The sequence below is a fragment of the Erpetoichthys calabaricus genome, chromosome 10, assembly GCF_900747795.2.
Source record: "Erpetoichthys calabaricus chromosome 10, fErpCal1.3, whole genome shotgun sequence".
Classification (NCBI taxonomy): domain Eukaryota; kingdom Metazoa; phylum Chordata; class Cladistia; order Polypteriformes; family Polypteridae; genus Erpetoichthys; species Erpetoichthys calabaricus.
In genome coordinates this window covers 46,791,036-46,811,312 of record NC_041403.2, presented here as the reverse complement: position 1 = coordinate 46,811,312, position 20,277 = coordinate 46,791,036, and the positions used below count along the sequence as shown (strand labels likewise).

The window sequence follows — 20,277 nt, the reverse complement described above, 5'->3', positions numbered from 1 at the left end:
ATAAGTCTAATCATTGCCTAGGTGTTCATTGGCAAAGTTTAGCCTTGCTCCGGTGTTTTTTCTGGACAGCAAAGATTTTTTTTCCGAGGACTCCTCTGATGTAGATTTAATTTGGGTAGAATCATGCACTGTGAGATCAGTAGTGGCAAGAGCTACTGTATATGTAGGTCCTGGGGTTCTTAGAGCCTCCTTTCAGGATCTTGCGTTCTGTTGTCAGGCTGAACTTGCTCGGGCGGCTCGGTATGCACAAGCTGCCAGTTGTTTGAATCCTTCTCCAACTGTAGACGACCTTTGGATTGATTGATTTTTAAATCCCTTCCCAACTCATAGGCATCTATAACCAAATTTCTAAAGGCCTCAGAGAGCTCTTTCAGTGTAGGCATGGTGATGACACACACTTCAGTAATAAAGAGGAAACCAAACAAATGAGCTTCAAATAAGACAGGTTCAGACAAGATCCTCTCTAAGGATGTTCTGATTATTTGTATTTGATCTACAGTAATTACAGCTAAAGTGGTGGTAAATGTAGGATTGTACTTACTTTTACCACATGCAAAATTTGCATTTTTGTTTATTTAAATTATAAATTGGGCTACAAAATTTAAGTATGGAATGATGTTTGTTATATTATGTCACCTTTATCTGTAGATGCTTTTTAAATGAATCTTGATATGTCTACAAATGTTAAATAAGAAAAAACAATTCTGTCAATAGGCAAGGTAGGAAATGCTTTTGTGTTTTCTCAGGGCTGCTGGTTTAAAGTGACCTATCTGGATTAACATTGGGACCTGTCAGGGCATTTAATACCTTGCAATGCACTGTTATTTATTTATTTTTAGGTACTGTTGTTCTTTTTTGAAGCACAAATGTATCAATATTTTGTTAAATAATGTGAAATTTCACAAAACCTGACAGTGTACAGAGCCTGAAAAAAGTCTCTTTTTACTGTTTTTACGTTTGATCCTAATTTTGTTTATTACTAACTCGCTTTCCTTTCACATCCACATCAACATGCTGTTTCCCATTTTGTGCCCAGTGCTTCCAGGACTGTAGTGGTCCTGAGCTGAATGAAAGGAGTTTGAGGTTATGTGAATGCAGATACACTTTCTCAGAATCACCCATTATCATCTTAATTCATGATAACATTTTATTTTATTTGGCAGAAAGTATCACATTAACTAGTATTATTATAAAGTGTTAGTGAACAGTGCCTGGTACACTATAAATTGTTTTTGTTTCCATATGCTACCCATATTAAATTAAATAAAATACAACTAATACAAAAGTAAATTGGTTTAAAGGATATCCTTGTCACTTTATCACTTGTAATTCCTGATTCTTTCTCTGTATGCTTAATTTCTTTGTATTCCTTTAAACAGTTGGCATATTTGGTAAGAAAATAAGCAATTTGCAGGGTTCATATCATCATCTCTCCATTTATTCCTTTTCTTATATTATTCAATTATAAGGACACTATTACAGTTTGCACATTTTGACAAACTCATTTGTGATTTATGTTCCATCTGAAAATATTGCATTTTTTTCTTATCTTCCAGAACTTAAAATAGTTCCATAATGATTCTAATTGCTTTGTTTGCAATATAATTATTACATATGTCATTTCCTATATCTTTATTACTTTGTGATTATTGTGCTGTATAATAGTTTAAAGTAGTCTTCAATACTGGCTATTGAATTAGTTTCTCTCCTTTACTATCAAACTGTTATTAATTCTAATTAATTGAATCTCAGTTTTTGACATTTCCATTTCTCTCAGTGTTTGTATCCTTAAGCATCAGTTTAATTTCAGGACATCAAGCCTGGCTGATTAGTAATGGTTTTAGTCATGATTTTCTTTGAAACCTCACATTAATTTACTTGAGACATAAAGAGCCGATGGATATAATATAATGTCTAATTTTAGATATGAAATTATTTGCGTTTGTAATGCTATTTGTTTCTAGGCGTCAGTCTATGCTGTTCATATTTGTGGTCGGGTGTTTAGTTATACTTCAAATTATATAAAATATATATGTTTAACATATTAAGTAGAATATGTAAAGTATATGTAAATCATTAAAATACATTGAAAATATTTTCAAGCTGTGGGTTACATTATAAAAAAATAATCTACTTACAAACTTTTCTTTTCAGGTGTATATACTTTTGGACTTTTTGCCACTGATATTTTCGTAAATGCTGGCCAAGTGGTAACAGGGAATCTTGCACCTCATTTTCTTACAATTTGCAAACCTAATTACACTGCCCTGGGCTGCCAGCAGTCCATTCGCTTCATAAATCATCAGGAAGCCTGCACTGGCAAAGAGGATGATATCACTAAAGCCAGGAAAACTTTCCCATCTAAAGAGGCAGCTCTCAGCGTTTATGCAGCACTCTACCTAGCTGTAAGTACTTGTGCTTTTCATGTCTTTTGGCTTAGTCATTCTGGTGTGTTTTCAAGCAAAGTGAATATGGTGGAATGCAAAGGAACTGCAGTTGGAGAAACTGGAAACTTAACGATTTACATGTTTCTTTGATACTCAGTATCTCTTAAGTCTTGACTACAACTGAGTAGATAGATAGATAGATAGATAGATAGATAGATAGATAGATAGATAGATAGATAGATAGATAGATAGATAGATAGATAGATAGATAGATAGATAGATAGATAGATAGATAGATACTTTATTAATCCCAATGGGAAATTCACAGTATTACTGTTTTGTGATATATTTAAAACATGAAAATTGCAAGCAGCTTTACACGTTATTTATCAAATGCCATATATGCCAAAATGAAATAAAATGGCAATTATGAAATAAATAATCATATGAAAAAGTACAGAGATGTATATAAATTAGTCATTATATTGTAAACATCTGCATAATTAAATTAAAGTCATCTAATTATTATGAAATATAATCCAATCATTTCATTTTGAGTCAATATTCTAGTATCCTTACATTTAATTATTATAGGCTTTATTTCAAAATGGCCTTATTTTTGAAAACTTTTTGGCCATTTTAATGTCAGGCTATGTATTTCAGAATGCTTCTTTTCATGAAGATCTCACTTATCAATTAAGACCAATGGGCAGAACCGGTTCATATTTGCTAGTAATTGTAATTGTAAATGGTAGCTCCACTTGTATTTGAACTGGCTAAACATTGCAGCAGTTAAAAGTTGTGATAGTTACAGTAGTTAGTTTTTAGAGAGGAAATCTACAGAGATGGTTTACTTATGATGACGAGTACCAAGCAATCGGCGTGTTTATTAAAAAAATAATAGAACTCACCTTAAAAGCCTAATGACCTAGTTACACTTTTCATCACAAGAAACAAACATGTACTGAAGACAAGACTCTGCTAGTCTCATGCTGTACCCGCTCCTTAACATAATCCAAAGATATCTTTGATCACCTATTCACTTTCACTGTCCATTTATCATCATCCTGAATGTCTGCACTTGTCTATTTCACTGTCTTGTTGATTACAGGAGCTACTTGTCCCTGTTTGTCGTGTTACTGTCACTCAAGAATTTCACCCCACCAATCTGAACAACAACATTTATTTGTAAAGCACATTTTCATACAAAAGATGTAGTTCAGAGTCCTTTACAAAATGTCAAAGAAATAGTTACAAGCAAAGAAAAAACAAATTACAATTAGATAGAAAATGTAATAAATAACATACAAAAATAAATAACGCGTACTTACGTATGACAGATATTTAATTAAAATAGAAGTAGAGTCCTTGTACTGTATGTAGAGTCTTTTTTTAAGTCTCTAAAGATGAGTCTGATGATACGGTCAGATGGCCAAGAGAACAAATTATTAAAAAATGAAAAGGCTTGAAAAAACTATGATCTGCAAGAGTTCCCACTCCAAAAGACTGCCTAGCCTAACATAAATGTTCTCAAGTAGTTCCTTAGAGGATTTGATGCAGTGGGTCTCGTGGGAAGTGGGGTATCTGCTTTCATTCAAACATCACAGGTGGCTGCACTGTACTTTGATCAGTTGGTGGCAGCACAGAAGAACATTGAAAGAAACCAGAGAAAAGTAAAGGTGAATTAAGATTGCAAATACAATAATTCTATGTGTATCTAAAACGTAGGTACACCGTATATAATATCATGGTTCCCAGAATTTCAATGTCTACAACTAACACGTATTTTTTTACCTTTTAAATACAATTGAAACCAATTTAAATTGCTGCCATAGAAGCCCACCCATTGACTAAGACAATTTATAAGAATACTGTGGTTCATGGTGTCAAATGCTGCACTCAGGCCTAGAAGAATTACAGCTAATATATGGCATCTGTCAAGTTGTTTACTATTATAAGCAGTGCAGGTTCTGTACTATGATTTGTTCAAAACCTGACTGAAACATATCAATATTATGATATGTATTTAAATAGTATTTTAATTGCTGAAAAACTACTAACTACTGTAATTTTACTTAATAAAGGCAGGTTAGAAATAGGTCTAAAGTTGTCAGGTACTGCAGAGTGGAGATTATTTTTCTTAAGAAGGGATTTAACTACTTCAATCTTTAGATAATTTGGGAAGACCCTAGTATTTAATGACGAGTTCACTATATCACATACACTATTAATAAGCATATAAGAGAGTTCTTTATCAAAGCCTGTAGGGACTGGGTCAAGGACACAAGCTAAATGATTTAGTTGAGAAATTATTCTGCTTAGTTCAGGTAATCCAATTGAAGTGAAGGAATTTCAGTTAACTATAAGGAGCATGCTAAGGTTCAACAGGATTCATTTTGGAGGGACCAATATCATTTATTTTGTGTTTACAAATGTGGCAAAAGCCTTATAAGTTTTGCTAGAGTTTTCCAGGAGTTTTTTAATTGCCTGAACTGGATTTAGAAGATGATCAATAATTGAAAATAAAACTGTTGGGTTACCTTTATAATCAGTTATAATTTTAGAAAACTAGGATTGCCTCTCAAGACGGGCTACTTTGTTGTACTTAGCTATGTGTGTCTTTAATATTTCATAGTGTATTGTTGATTCAGTTTTCCTCCATTCGCACCCGTCCCTATGACATTTTCTTTTATAATCCAACACTGTCTGAGTTTTCTAAGGAATTTTAAAGCTGGAGGATTTCTTAACAATATTTTCAGGGACCAGTAAGTCAGCTGCACCTGTCACCTTAGAATTAAAATATTCCACTTTATTCATAACAGTGTTGGCTGTGCTAGGATAAACACTAAATTCGAACTGATTAATCAGAATATTAGTAAACTTAGACAATGTAGATGCATTATAATAATAAGTTTTTTTTTTAACAATATGCTGTTCTGTAGCTCTAGTTATCAGTATGTCTACATTAAATAAAATACAGAAATGGTCAGAAATACCAATATCCATGATCTGCCTCACATCTTTTAATCTTTTTGAAATTACTAAATTCAACATGTGTCCTTCCCTATGTGTAGGCATGCTGGCTAAGATCAAATAAGTGCAACAAGTTAATTAATTCTCATGCTTTTGGGCTGCACTGATAATCCACATGAAAACTGAAATCTCCCATGATTAGGAGTTTATAATAAACAGTTATATTTTGGATACTATGTTTGAGTATTCGTCAGTAAAGGACATGTTATATTTTGGGGTCTACAAAAGGCCAATGCAAGAGACTGTTGAATAACTTCTGCAATATACTTGAAAGATATAAACGTACGCAATAAAATACTTGCTAAACTTGCCTTTTTTACCTTGGCAAACCAAACAGAATTGAGTGTTAGGGCATCTTGTAATAGCAATTAATTTATTTGCGTTGTTACCTCTTTGTCCGGCTGTTTTGGTTAGAATATGCTCCATTACTATAGTGCTAATATTAGTGCAAATTTACAGGTGAATCCAGTACAGAATTACCATATCCTAGCATGGGCTTATAGTTGACAATGAGACTAGAGCTACGTAGATGATTTAAATTAACTTCACAATTATCATCACTCTAAAGAGCAGACTGCTGCTATTTTAAGACAAATTGACGATATGTTTGGATTGCACATATGGATGAGTGCTCTTCAGAGTATCCATGTTGATCAAGAGGTTCTAGGGAGTTTAAGGTCAATTTTCCTCACATAAAGTCTTCTGGAAGCATGTCATCTGGAATTTCTACCCGCAGACGGTCTATGTGATTTCTTCACAGACACCTTGTTTGCAGTAATGGTGCTCAATCAGTCTAAACTACTAACCACTTCTTCATAAACATTTTGAAGAGCACATATCTGTCTGCAGCATTTCCAATACCTACAGTAAATCATCAGCTCTCCACAAATAGCAACATGTGTTAAATGATCTCTTTCTGTTTTGTCAGTAAAACTAACTATCCCAACTCCTAACCACCTCCACATCTTTTCCAGCTGAAAGGCAAGCAGCAATAAAGATCTTTGGTAGCCTGTCATCCTTCTATAAGGGAAAAGTAATCATCAGAAAGGATTAACCAATAAGAATCGGTTGAGCTATTGATCATTGATTTGATTGACAAGTGACAAACCCAAGATTAAAAGAGACATTTTGAAATAAATAGTTCTGGCATTGAAAGAGCAGTTCAAAAATGTGATGTTCGATAAATCTCATTGCTAAATAAAAAGTTTCTGAAAAGCCAGAAACTTACAGTCATTAAATGTAAGTTAAGAGAAATACTTATGTATATGTGCTTTCTCAATTTTTTTATTTTTAATAAATTTGCAAAAATCTCAAGTAAACTTTTTTCACATTGTCATTATGGGGTGTTGTGTGTAGAATTCTGAGGAAAAAAATGAATTTAATCCATTTTGGAATAAGGCTGTAACATAACAAAATGTGGAAAAAGTGATGCGCTGTGAATACTTTCCGGATGCACTCTACATTTAGGTACCTAACAGCTGCCCAAAGAAGTTATTCTGACATATTTCACAAAGTAGCTACAGTTTTGAAATGTTAAATGAGTCAAGTAACCTGCAGCAAATTTTACTACATTGTCACAAGTTCACAAGATAGCATTCCCCGGCCATCATAACCAAAATTAAGCTTTTGCGTTACCTAATTAGGCATACTTTATCATACTGTCTAGGGTACATGTCTAAAATTAATCTTGTTGAAAGCAGAGACCATATTTCCAGGTTGTAATTTTAAGGGAATATTGATTTGAACATGCTGTACATCTAAGGCTAAATATTTCAAAATATTCTGAAGATTTGACTACTACTGACATATTCTTAATGCCAGCTTCCTTTGGATTATGTCAATTGTTAGAATGTGTCATTAAAATAATCCCAAGACAACCTCACAACACATAGATCTCTGGTTTATTTCCAGGCCTGAGTGCCTTTTGTGTGGCATTTACTACATAAACGCTTGTGTTGTACTAAGTATTGATCGATATGATCAGTAAGGACAGATGGAGTTTTCCTGTGTGGTAGAGTTTGTTGTGAGAGCAGCAGAGATGAGAAATTTTGTTTGTTAAATTAAGAAGAATAAGCATTTAATAAACAAGCAAGGGTCTCTTGCATGCACTACTTTATTAAGACCAAAACACTAATCAGAATTTGCAGGTGAAAAAAGAAACAGAGAATCACAATGAGAAAAGCTCCCTAAATAGTTGTGTGATTTTGTTTGTGATTTGAACACTTTTTTTTCTTTTAAATGTGCCAACTTTACAAGCCATTCACATCGCTTGGCAAAATTCTGCATCCACAAAAACAAAATGGCAGCACCCATTGAAAAGCACTGAGAATAATTTTTCAAAAAGAAAATAAAAATGAATAATATTCACAAACAAGACAAAGTAAGGTTCACCAATTTAAAAAGTGTTTTTCTAAAAATTACATAGTGTAGGAGGAGGAAAATACATGGGAGAAATGTTTCATATTGTAAGAACACATTTTAGAATGTTTACTGTTAATATTAGAATTGCTTGATTTTAATAATAGAGTATCGTATTCTTATAGTTACTTACAATATGGTATACTATTTTACCTCCTGTAAGTTAATATGAAATAGAACTTTCTTAGTTATATCTGTATATAGCCAGTTAGAAAATAGTCTCACTGCTAGCACGGACTGTTAAATACGTTTGCCAAAAGCAGATTGGCATCCACTTTTCTGACCGTTTTGATATGAACATTTGAAAGTACGACTGTATGACCAGACTTGGAGAAATATGAAACAAGATAAGTAAGCCTTAAATAGAACTTTCTTTAAACAAGAACTTTTCTTTTTATTTAATATTAGTTTGTTTCTCTATTTTTGTGTGAATTGTTTTGCTTTGAAATTTTACTAAAACTTTTAAAACGAAGATACTTGTGGAATTATTTGAACAAGCATCACACTATTGCCACAACTGTCCCATGAAGCAAACTAAAGGCTGCAGAATTTTGGTAATTTGGGACAAATGCAGCTATTATAAGATTTATCAAATTTTTTATGTTATTGAAATCAGTGTAGTAGATAATTTATAATGTAAATCTTTTAGTTTATATCAAATTCATCATTTCGTGCTATGAAATCAGAAGGCCAAGAATATTTGAATGACGAAGGTCTATACTTCTGTCTACAAAAATAAAAACATATTTGTAGTTTATAATAGTGTAGGAATTAACAAGTCACAAATCCAAAACACAGATAAACAAAGCAATCAGCGCCATTCCAAAAAGGACAGGCTATTCACAATTCTTTTAATAGACATTATGGTTTAAAACTAAAGATGACAAATCATCATTAATATGTCCAGTTTGTTCGGGTCATCCCATTAGTAATTAAAGAAAATGCTACTAGTGTTTACAGAAACAAATTCTTTGTCCATAAATAATTACAATACTGCTTGTACAGACTTGTGGCAGACTCAGACAAATCAGAGTCAGGTTTTCAGTGCTTTTCTCTTTTTGATACAAGAAAATTGTATTAGGAGATATATAATTTACACCAAGTAGACAGTACTGTAATGTATTTTTGAAAGTGAAACTCAACAAGCTTCTATAAGTTTATATATGATGCTGATATAAATGATGTTACCATAAACACTGTGTCTGTTAGACCCGAAGAAAGCTTTACGCTTAAAAGAATAGATGGTAAAAGTATTTACTTAAAAAGATAATTAAAAAGGAAAGAAGAGGTGAGGAGCTAGGCAAAGGAATTGTTAAAATACAGGTTGTCATTCCCAAATGGTCTAAATCAGGGGTGCCCAATACGTCGATCGGAAAGGTAGTGCAAGTAGATCGCGTTGCATTCACAAAAATTTTTTTAAATGGTACTCTTTCATATATCCTCCCTATGGCATTTGCCACTTGATTGACATACAGGGTGGCCAGTCTGAGATCTCTTTTCTTTTAACACGCGGGTCATCACTCACGCACGATCAAACGCGCGAGCTACTGCAAAACTCCGGCTATCTAAGTGATCTAGTTAGCCTTCCAATTTATATTGACTAAAGAAGGGATTTTTAAAAAATTGTTTGAGGGTATGGGCTGGATGTGGAATTGGAAGAGGATTTTTTCTCACAATGTCACAATCGAAGTGTGTTTGTCTGATCTGTCAATCTATCATTGCTATTCCAAAGAAGGAAAATGTGGAAAGGCACTTTCGAACTGTTCATAAAAACTACGAAACTGACTTCCTTCCGAAAAGCGATCTGAGAAAGAGAAAGGAGAGGGAACTAAAATCGCAGTTAATCGGACAGCCGTCATTTTTCACTCGGCTGAATTCAAAAGCAAAGGCAGACACACAGAAGCATCGTTCAGGGTGAGTCACTCGATCATTAAGCATAAGAAGTCCTTCCAAGATGGAGAGATGATAAAACATGCCTTCGTTGAGGCAGATGGCCAGGGAGAAATTCCTACTGAGATTTCGAGACCCCTGGCCAGAGAAAAAGGAGTTTCTCCTTGTCATTAAACATGCAGAATACAAGCAACTTAATAACGATCAATGGCTGACCAACATGTTGAATGAGCTTAATTTACAGCTGCAAGGAAAAGACAAAACCATGGTCAATATGATTGGCTCAGTTAATGCTTTCACACAAAAAATGCAACATGTCTTCAAACCTGCAGCCCCCTGATTTGGGGAACATCCAAAACCTCGCATCAGAGCTGGAGACTCAATGAAAGGCGTGTGCGCAACTTGACAGCATACGCTACACAGAGCAGATTGAAAATTGTCTGTCAGACTTTGACAGACAGTTTCAAGACTCAGCTTTACTTGAGCCAATTGCTACATTTAAGAGCTATCCATTTAGGGAAGATGTTGAGGGTGATTCACCCACATCAAAAATTACAACACTGTTTCACCTAAAACTCCTCTACAGTGGAGATTTTGATACTACAGGATGACATTCAGCTGAAGTATGGGGCTCATGGACAGTTTTGGAACTTACTCACAGAGGAAAAGTACCCAAACATGAGGAAATGTGCTACCTCCTTGACTGCATTATTCGGCTCTACTTATTTATGCGAGTCAGCCTTTTCCCACATGAAGATTATTAAATCTAAATACTGTAGTGACCATAAATGTATTGAATTGTTATTGTGCCATAAGGGTTATTCAGTTATGCAAGGAACGACAATATATATTTTATGTATAAAGTATATATATATATATATATATATATATATATATATATACTTTTTAATGTAGGTAGATCATTTCGACCTAGTCATTTTAAAAGTAGCTCGCAAGCCGAAAAAGTGTGGCCACCCCTGGTCTAAATGAACAAAACAACAAAACCACAGTGCTAAGCAAAAAGGCAAAAGTTAAAAAACAGGAATGAAATTAGGAAAAAAGCACAAAACAACTGCAAGTCTTATATAATAATATTCCAATAATATGGTAACCAGAGTGTGGTGCCTCTGTATTTTATACCCCTGCAGCCATGACATCATGAGTCACAAGACTGGAATCACATGATCCAAAATGGCTGATCAAGACACAAACTAGATTGTCAGCCAAAAAGAAAGAGCCAGTGATTACTGCAGCACAACTGTGTGGAGGGCAAGAAGCAAGTATGGTGGACCAGTATGCCGGTCCATTCCAGATATCAATTACACAGCCTAGCAGAAAAGAGAGTGCTGCTTGTAATCCAGTAAAAGAACCTTATTAATAACGTGTTTTCATCCAGTTATTTGCTATTTATATGATGAAACAGTGTGATCAGGTGGTGTCTGTCTTAATACTATTAATATTTAGGGGCTCTTGTTGTTGCGTTAAGGATGGAAAAAGGATATGGATGTTATTTACTTCACAAAGTGCTTGAAGTGGAAAAAAATAAGTAATACTCTCTGTTTTTGTCAGATTCTGCTTCTCCTTCTTATGATTTGTAAATTTTCCTTGATTTCGTAATCAGGGACAGGCAGAGCAGGTGTCAACTGGTCACTCTTGCCATTAAGCCCAGATTAGAAAAGTTTTACAGTGGTGGTTGCCCCTCTGGAAGTTACTCCCATCTTCACACAGGTTCTCTGGAGCTCAGAGTGACATTCGGCTTGATGGTCACCTCTCTTACCAAGGCCTTTCTCCCCTGATTGCCAATTTTGACCAAGCAACCATCTCAAGGAAGAGTTGTACCAATTTTATTCCATTTAAGAATTACGGAGGCCACTGTGCTCTTGGGAATCTTCACAGCTGCAAGAATGCTTTTGTAGCCTTCCCCAGATCTTTACCTTGACGTAGATAGATAGATAGTAATCCTGACTGTAAACTTTGCTGGCAATTCCTTTGAACCCATGGCTTGGTTTTTGCTCAGATAGACATTATGAACGGCGTGTGCCTTTCCTAATCATGTCTGATTGATTGAATTGAACATTTGTGCACTCTAGACTAGTGTGGAAACATCTCAGTGATGATCAATGGAATGTAATCAACCTGTACCAGATTTTAAATATCATGGCAAATAGTCTAAATACTTGTGTCAATATGATATTTGAGATTATACCTTTAATAAATTTGCAGAAATCCTTTAAATCCCATTTTAGCTTTGTCATTCTGGGGTATTGAGTGCTACTTGACAGTAAAAAAATGAAATTAAACGATTTTAGCATAGGGCTGCAAAATGTAAATCAAATGAAGGTGTCTGAATACTTTCTGAAGGCATTGTATAATTCACACCTGAGTTAGATTAGATTAGATAAACTTTATTAATCCCAAGGGTTCTCTTGTAAAGTACAGAGAACAGCTGATTAATGCACTTCAGATGAGGTTTGTTAATGCACAGCTGCCCTTTTCCAATCAGACACTACAAAAACTCACTTTCTATCATTTCATAAGTCTGCCTGACTCCAAATTGTTGTGCTTAATGTTTAAAATAATGTTGATCTGCTATAGTTTTCAAGCAAACCTGAAGGAGTTTGGTGTAGCCCGATCTTAATTTTTGCTGTCTTTTGTCCTTGTAGTTTGTGAAACATACTAGTGATTGAAAAAGCTAAGGGAAATATTGTAATTTTGTGAAGTTCAAAACTTTAAAGCTACTTGGCCACAAGTGTACTTGCACCACGTTTATTCACGTAGCTGGTGATAAGTTGATGTTTTCAGCAACTAAAGTATTTCCTTCAGTATGAGGACAGTTATGCTATAGATTGTATGTAACTGATGTAACAAAAACTGCAGACATTAGCAAGCAATATTTTGCACTTAGTACAAGGATGTTTCAAACTAACCTTGATGCACAATATTCTGACATTATACCATAAGAGGAAAAAAAAGTCACGTGGGGGGAGCAGCCTTAATTTGTTATGGTAGGGAGGAAAGACAGCCTATCTGAGAGCAGAAAATGCCTTTTTTTATGTTTACGCCATTTTTGCTTTTCATCTTTGCCATTTTTTGTACAACAGCTGGCAAATGCTTTTTTTCTCGTACTGGTCTTGTTTATGTTTTCCTTTTCAGCTTCATCTCACTGACAGCTGCACTTTAGCTTATCCCTGAGTTTCTCCAGGCAATGGGCTGAAGCTATTAATGTATTTTCTCATTGTCTGTGGTCTTCTACTTTGCAGACACTCTCGCATCTAACAAACCCAGCTATGAATATGTTGTTGATCTCATCATAAAGCTGTGCTACATAAAATGTAATGTAGGGATTTTAGTGGATTGGAGATTGTGGCCTCTAACTTGTAATTATACATCTTCTGGAGTTCCATGAGTGCTGACGAACTGTTGCGAACTTGAGAGGCAGTCATCCAGTTGCTGTAACTTCTCACATCAAGTTTCCTTTAAATGAAAACCAAACCACAAGGACAGAGAGCCTAACAATACCACATCACACTCCGTGGGCAGCATAAGCCAAAGTAGTGGTGCAGACCAAGAAAATCTTCCTTTGACTTTTGGCTGACCTGTTTGTTTAGTGTACTTTGCTTTTGCATAGATCAAGTACACATCATTCTATACTTAGGATGGCACTGAAGCACAAAGAGTCAGTTGTGCTCAGGTTTATGTTGACAACTTAGAGAGAAATACCAGCTCATCATCATCATCATTGGGCCTGAACTTAGACTTGCATGTGTCCACACCACTGTGCTGAACCGTGGTCAATTTTACTGCTGCACTTTCACCCAGGCCTGGTTTCTCTTGTATTTTTGGCATGGACAGTTTATTACAGGCCCCGTGATGTAGTCCAGGATCAATGACACTTGTCTTTCCTTCTTTGCATGATGAAAACATGTCCTTCAAGTCCGGTATTGTTCACCTTTTAACCATTTTATAATTAAGCTGGTTTTTCAAAATGTTCACCTATGACTATTCATCTGCAACATAACAACTAAATATCATATCATTTCAAGCAGTAGTTGTTTTATGGTGCCAATAAAAATATTCATCCATTGGAAGTTTTCACATTTTATTGTTATACAACATTGAATCACAACTGATCTAATTTGACATTTTTGACAGTGATAATAGAAAAAGTCTTTCAAACTTCAAAGCAAATCTCGTGCAAAGTGTCCAAAATGAATTACCTATATACAAAACAAAATAATTGAACTCATACTGTAAATATTAAGCCCTTTCAAGTTAGTATTTAGTAGATTCACTTTTGACAGCCATGACAGCCTTGAATCGGTGTGCACAGGTGTCATCTTGCACATCTGGACTGTGACATTTCTCCCCATTCTTCTCTGCAAAACTGTTCAGGCTCTGTCAGGCTGCCTGGAGGTCATGAATGAACAGCCCTTTTCAAGTCCAGTCACAAATGTGGCCACTCCAGGACATTAGTATTGTTGTTTCTAAGCCATTTATCTGTTGCTTTGGCATTTTGCTTGGGTTCATTGTCCTCCTGGAACACAAATCTTCTCCCAAGAATTCTTGAAGACTGAATCAGGTTTTCCTCCAGGATTTTTCAGTTTTTTGCTGCATTGCTCTCTTTAGCCACACCAACTATACACGTCTTAACAAAATGAGTGGAAGCAACACATTCATGTAGGCCAGAAAAGCCACAGTCACTTTTTTCTTCACTTTTCTTTTGTTTGTGATATCACTGCAGTACTTTAATGTCTATTAGAAGTGTAATGTTTCAGATGGCGTCTCAACATGTAGAATTAGCTGCTAATTTTTTTTTAATGCCAGATTGCAGATGCTGCAGTAAGTCTCTCTTCAAGCATGCCTCGAGTCAGTTTGCGGAGGTCTAACTCTGTCAGCTCTGCACATCCGGACACTCATTTTTCCGGTCTTTTTTTACGAAACTGCTAAAGCTCTGTCAGGCTGCAAGTGGATCATGAGTGAACAGCCATTTTCATGGTCTGCCACAAGTTCTCAATTGGACTGAGATCTGGACTCAGACTTTGTCACTGCAGGATATTAACATTGTCATTTTTAAGTCATTCCCATTTAGCTTTGGTACTAGGCTTGGTGTCATTGTCTTGCTCACAAACATATCTTCTCCTGAGGTGTAGATTTTTTCGAGACTCTATCAGGTTTTCCTCTAGGATTTCCCAGTATTTTATTGCATTCATTTTCCTGTGTTCTCATCAGCCTTCCAGGACCTGCTGCAGAGAAGCATCCCCACAGTATGAGGCTGCCACCACCATGCTTCACATTGTGTATCAAATGCAGTATTTGGCTTATGCCAAATATGGCATTTAGTTTAAAGGGCAAAAGCCTCAATTTTATTCTCATCATATCATAGAACCTTCTTCCAGCTGACATCCAAACTTCCCATATGCCTTCTGAGAAACACTCACTGTATTTTCTTTCAGTGGTCCCTTTGCCACTTTCCCATAAAGCAGCTACTGGTGACTCTTTAGTCTACACATTCTCTCCAACTTCAGTCACTATAGCTTATAAGTTTAGAGTTATCACAGGTCATGTGGTGGACTCCTTCACTAATCTTCTTCTTGAATGATCACTCAATTGGTGTGGACAGCCTGCTCTAGTCAAATTTTCAGCTGTGTCATACTCTTTACATTTCTTAATGATTGATTTAACTGGACTTAACAGTGTTTTGTCTTGGCAGAGTTCAATATTACTCTACTTTCTCCTTTTGTATTCTTTAATATGTAGCCTTTGTCAGAATGCCTCAAATCCCATAGACCTACCACTTTTATAAGGTATTGCACTTTAGAACTTCATCCCACCTTCACTTATATATCTGCAACCTCAGGCAATTATACAGAGTAAATGACAAGCAGGAAGGAGTTAAGTTCCAACTTTAAATAATGTATTATTGATAATATTCATAAAATAACAATAAGCACAGTACAAGTGAACATTGATAAATGCTGTATATGTAGTTATAGACTTGTAGTTACTTTACATGTCTCTAGTAAAGTCATCATTTTTAGTCAGCTTTCTTCAGAACTGGCCACATGCCTGTCTCAATATGGCTGCTGAGTTGTGCTTCTCATTGTGGTCTTCTTTTCAGTCTGTGGTGTATGCGATGCTCCTTCGACATGATGGTGTGAGAGAGAGAGAGAGGGAGAGGGAGGGATAAAGCAACCAAATTTATACATTCTTTGTCCAAATCCTTACACCAAGAGGGTGCTACATGCTACAGAATGGCGTATGATTCAAACCAATCCCAAAGAGCCATACTTCAGACCAATGGGAGCACACAATACCTGCGTCCAAAACCATTTGCTGAGCTGATGCTTGCCAGCTAGGTAATTTGGCTTTCGTGTGGGGTTTGGTTGAGAGAGTCCTGCAGAGAATCACTTGCCAAACTGGTTTTAGGAACTTCCCCCAACCCTATCATAAAATTCCTCAATCAGACCTAAAGACTGGGGAGGGGGCGAGTGTCTTAAAACTCAATCTATTGCTGTTCTTATCAATGATATAACAGTAATATTACATTGCTTTGTCTAAGTTACAAGTAAAGACATACAAAATATTTATCAACTTGTGTACAAAATTTCACACCACAACAAACGGGATATTCACTGACTTAGATATTTTCTTGTCTCCATCCGCTGACTTGTGCTTTTCAATCACCTTTACATGGACTGCTGTTTTGTCTTTATTGTTTATGTTAGTCCACCATACTGGCTCACCACAAGTTAGACCTTCCAAATAAGGTTCATTTAGGTTACAATCAATTGAAACTCCAGACAGGTGACCTCCATTGAGCTAACTCTATGACTTCTAAAACCAATTGGCTGCAGCAGTGAGGCTTTATATGTCTCATATTAATGGGATGAATACTTAAGTGATCAATTGTTTTGTATTTATATTTGTAATTAATTTAGACCACTTTGCAGAGATTTGTTTTCACTTCAGCATTAAGGAGCCTTGTTCTGTTGATTAGTGTAAAAAAAAAAACAAATTAAATCCATTCTGATTCAATGTCATCAATGTTAATAAAAGGATAAGTGTCTGTGTATGTGTGTGTCTGTCTGGTTGCTCTGTCATTCCAAAAGGTGGCACTAAACAAACATTTGTAGTAATAAAATGCATTGCATTTGTCATTCCAACAGATGGCACGTCACAAACATTAACACTGCTTTAAAGAACCCCATTTTAAATGGCATATAACAGAGACAAATGGTCATTACAACAGATGGCACATCAGAAACCTTTGTAGTAATGTATTTAAATTACTATTTCACTATTGGAATGACAAATGCACTTCATTTTATTACTACATGCATTACCTAAAAATCATTCCAATAGATGGTTCACTGTAAAAATTAATAAAGAAGTCTACATTGATTACTTAGATTTCAAACCGTCTTAGTCTGATAGCACAGCTAGTATAGCAGTAAAATGTCAAAACTTCACATTGGTGCTGGAAGACCTGTATCGATTGACTGAATTTCTCAGAAAGCATAAGCCGTTGCATTACTTTTAGCATCTAGAGACCCTGAGAAAGTTACATGTCATCCTACTAAATAATTGAACTAGTTTCATGCCTTCTTTATTGTGTGAATTTGCTTGAGTTGGTCATTGTCACCATTTTAATATGATGCAGTTGTTCATCTAAATAGCTATTATATAAATTTTACTGGTCCTTCAGTGGATGGCACTGTTGCCTCCATTCATTAGCCCTGCTTGATTTCAACCCAACCCCAATGTCTTTCTGAAAACTGCTTACATTTTCTCCCTTATCTTTTATGGAATTTTCTGCTACTTCTCTCTAATCCCAAAGACATACATGTTAAGCTCCTTGGTGACCATGAATTGACCCTGTATGAGTGACTTGCGATGGACTGGTGATTGTTCAGACTTGTTTTTCATGTTGTTGACTTTTCAATAAGCACTTGCTCCAATAACTCAAAATTGGAATAAGTTATGGTATGAAATAACATGCATATATGCTGTTGAGATATGTAAAGAAAAGGAATTATTTTTCCAAATTTATATCACTGACATTTTGTGATTTAAACTTACTCAAGGGTTATAGGAATTTCATGTACAGTATATGCCAGTCTGCTATTCAATAATTTTTTAAATAAGAAAAACAGCCTTCTTCATATAGTTCCTTTATAAGCTGCGTGCACAAGCTGAAATTTTCCATATTGTAAAGTTTTCATATAGTGAACAATTAATCCAAGCTCATTTATTTCTTTGCATTTTATCATTAATATGATATGAACTCGGCAATAGAATAGGAATCTCCGTTGCCAAGAGAAATGTAAATAGGCCATTATTGAATGCAAAATGTCCATTCTGTAGGTGAAGCTTGCAATTGTTAGTAAGAAATGAATTATTAGTGTACTATGAAATTTTTTTATTCAACAGCATGAAGTTTTTTTTTTTCAATTATGTTATTGAATCAGCAAGAACTCATATCCTGCCTTATTGTCAGCAGGAAAAAAGGAAAATGATGTTAAAAATACATTTAAAAAATGAACTGAAGAAATTGCATCAGTGTGAAATGTGCTGCCTGAGTCCAGCATAAAACTCCTCTGGTATGTGTAGGCAGCCTGATTTCTGATGGTTGTCAGCACTGCCAGTCCATTTCAGTTTGAATTGTTCCAGCAGAGATGATAGCCACAGGCAGCAGATTTCTTTTAGAAAGCTTAAAGTCCTTCTTGAGCATTCCCAGCTTTTTGTAAGTGAAAATCTTTTCTTTTTTTCCTGTGGAGCCATCAGGTAATATATGGTAAAAGCACTCTATTACAATAGACTTTTTTGATATCTTATTTCCTATCCTGACTAGATATTTCACACATAAAAACTGTTATCTTGATTTATTAGATGACACACAGATTTTTTTTTACTACTGGCCTACTGAAGTTTGATATATTATGGCTATTTATATTCAAACTTTTTAGCATTCTTTGCCTTTACATTCTGGAAAACAACACAATACATTTCATTATGTGTGACCTTGTCCGGACAACTCTCAATACTTTTTTAAGATGATTCTTTTTTTGTGGATTTCTCTATGATCCTAAACTGAATAATAAGGTTGAGAAACTTAAGAAAAATTATTATTCATTTTTATCTTTCCCTTGTACTTATTATTTAACCAAACGTAAATTCTCATTACAAAATGAAAAATGTGTAATTTTATGCATTAAGAAACAGTATATCACAAGGGTCAGTTTTCTTTTCTTCTGTTTTTGTTCCAGATGTACATTACAAGTACTGTTAAAGCCAAAGGGTCCAGACTCGCAAAACCTGTGCTCTGCTTAGGTCTGATGTGCTTGGCTTTTCTCACTGGAGTCAACAGGGTAGCTGAATATCGGAATCACTGGGCCGATGTAATTGCTGGATTTTTAATAGGAGTGGCAATAGCTGTCTTCCTCGTAAGTATTACGCTATGTATTTGTTATGTTCTTAATGTTAAATGATAGCAATGTGTACATTATGTTGCTTGATGTTGAAATAAAATTGTAAAACTCAAAAATAAGTCACAGTCCTGGAGATCTGAGCCAACTGGCCGCCTACCCGCTCCCGGATTTTCTATAGTAGAGTCCATGCTGGCTGTCCAGTCTGATGAGAGGATCTTTCAATCCAGTCCTCACAACTCCTAGGTTCATTTCCAAGGTGGTGTGGATTTTTACGTGATTCTCAAATTTGCTTTGATTTACTCAGGCTTCTACCCAGATCTCAAAGGTTAATTAATTGTTGTTTAAGTGCCATGGTATGACTGAATATGAATGTGTTCAAAACTTTGAATGTGCCTGTCATGGACTGCTGTCCCATGCAGGGTTTGTTCCTGCGTTACACCAGGTGTTGCTGGAATACTCCACAGTTTCTGACCATGCTGCAATAGCTTAAGCAGGTTCAATTGACAGAAAATATCAAGTAGGCATTATCGTTTGTCATTATGTCATCGTGATAGGTAGCACTAGCTGTGCTACCCTTCTAAGACGGGATGGCTTTGAAGTAATGAATATTTTTCTTGCACTTTTGAGTGTTCAGTTAATTCCTCTTTAAGACTGCTGAAACATCATTACTCTTGGTCTCATAAAACTCTTTCAATATTAAAGCCTTTGTAATTCCCTACTGCAGTTGTTTTCTTCTGGCTTGCATGTACCATTCATTTAAATCCAACAATAACCCCTGTAGAATTGTATGGATAGCATTCTTCTTTAGTATGACAGCCTTTTACAACACTATTGTGTACCATCTTTTATTGGGTTGGTCCAAGGCAGGCTACCATACCACTTTGTCCTCAGTAGCTACGTCTACTACCATAATCTTGTTTCTGTCCTCCCTTCATATGCAAGGGAAGCTCTTTCGGAGCCAATCACAAATGGTGATTTTGGCTTAGCATTCCCTGCATACCTTTTGGGTTTCTATCTCTTTCCATCTAACACCTTGGTTATCTTAGCAAATTTACCATGTGACAGCCAAGTACTTGTTCTTACCTGAATGAGTTGCACATATGAATTTAAATTGCATGTCT

The 20,277-nt window shown here is 35.4% G+C and overlaps 1 protein-coding gene across 3 annotated transcripts in view; it reads left to right on the top strand.

Moving 5' to 3' along the window:
- LOC114658970 (phospholipid phosphatase-related protein type 5-like) overlaps positions 1–20,277 on the top strand; it is a 403,832-nt gene that overhangs the window by 358,468 nt on the left and 25,087 nt on the right. For all 3 annotated transcript variants that reach the window (XM_051933202.1, XM_051933203.1, XM_028811124.2), the window contains 2 exons: positions 2,155–2,405; positions 18,995–19,171. In XM_051933202.1, coding sequence (XP_051789162.1) covers positions 2,155–2,405; positions 18,995–19,171 — 428 coding nt within the window. The remainder of the gene's footprint in view (positions 1–2,154; positions 2,406–18,994; positions 19,172–20,277) is intronic.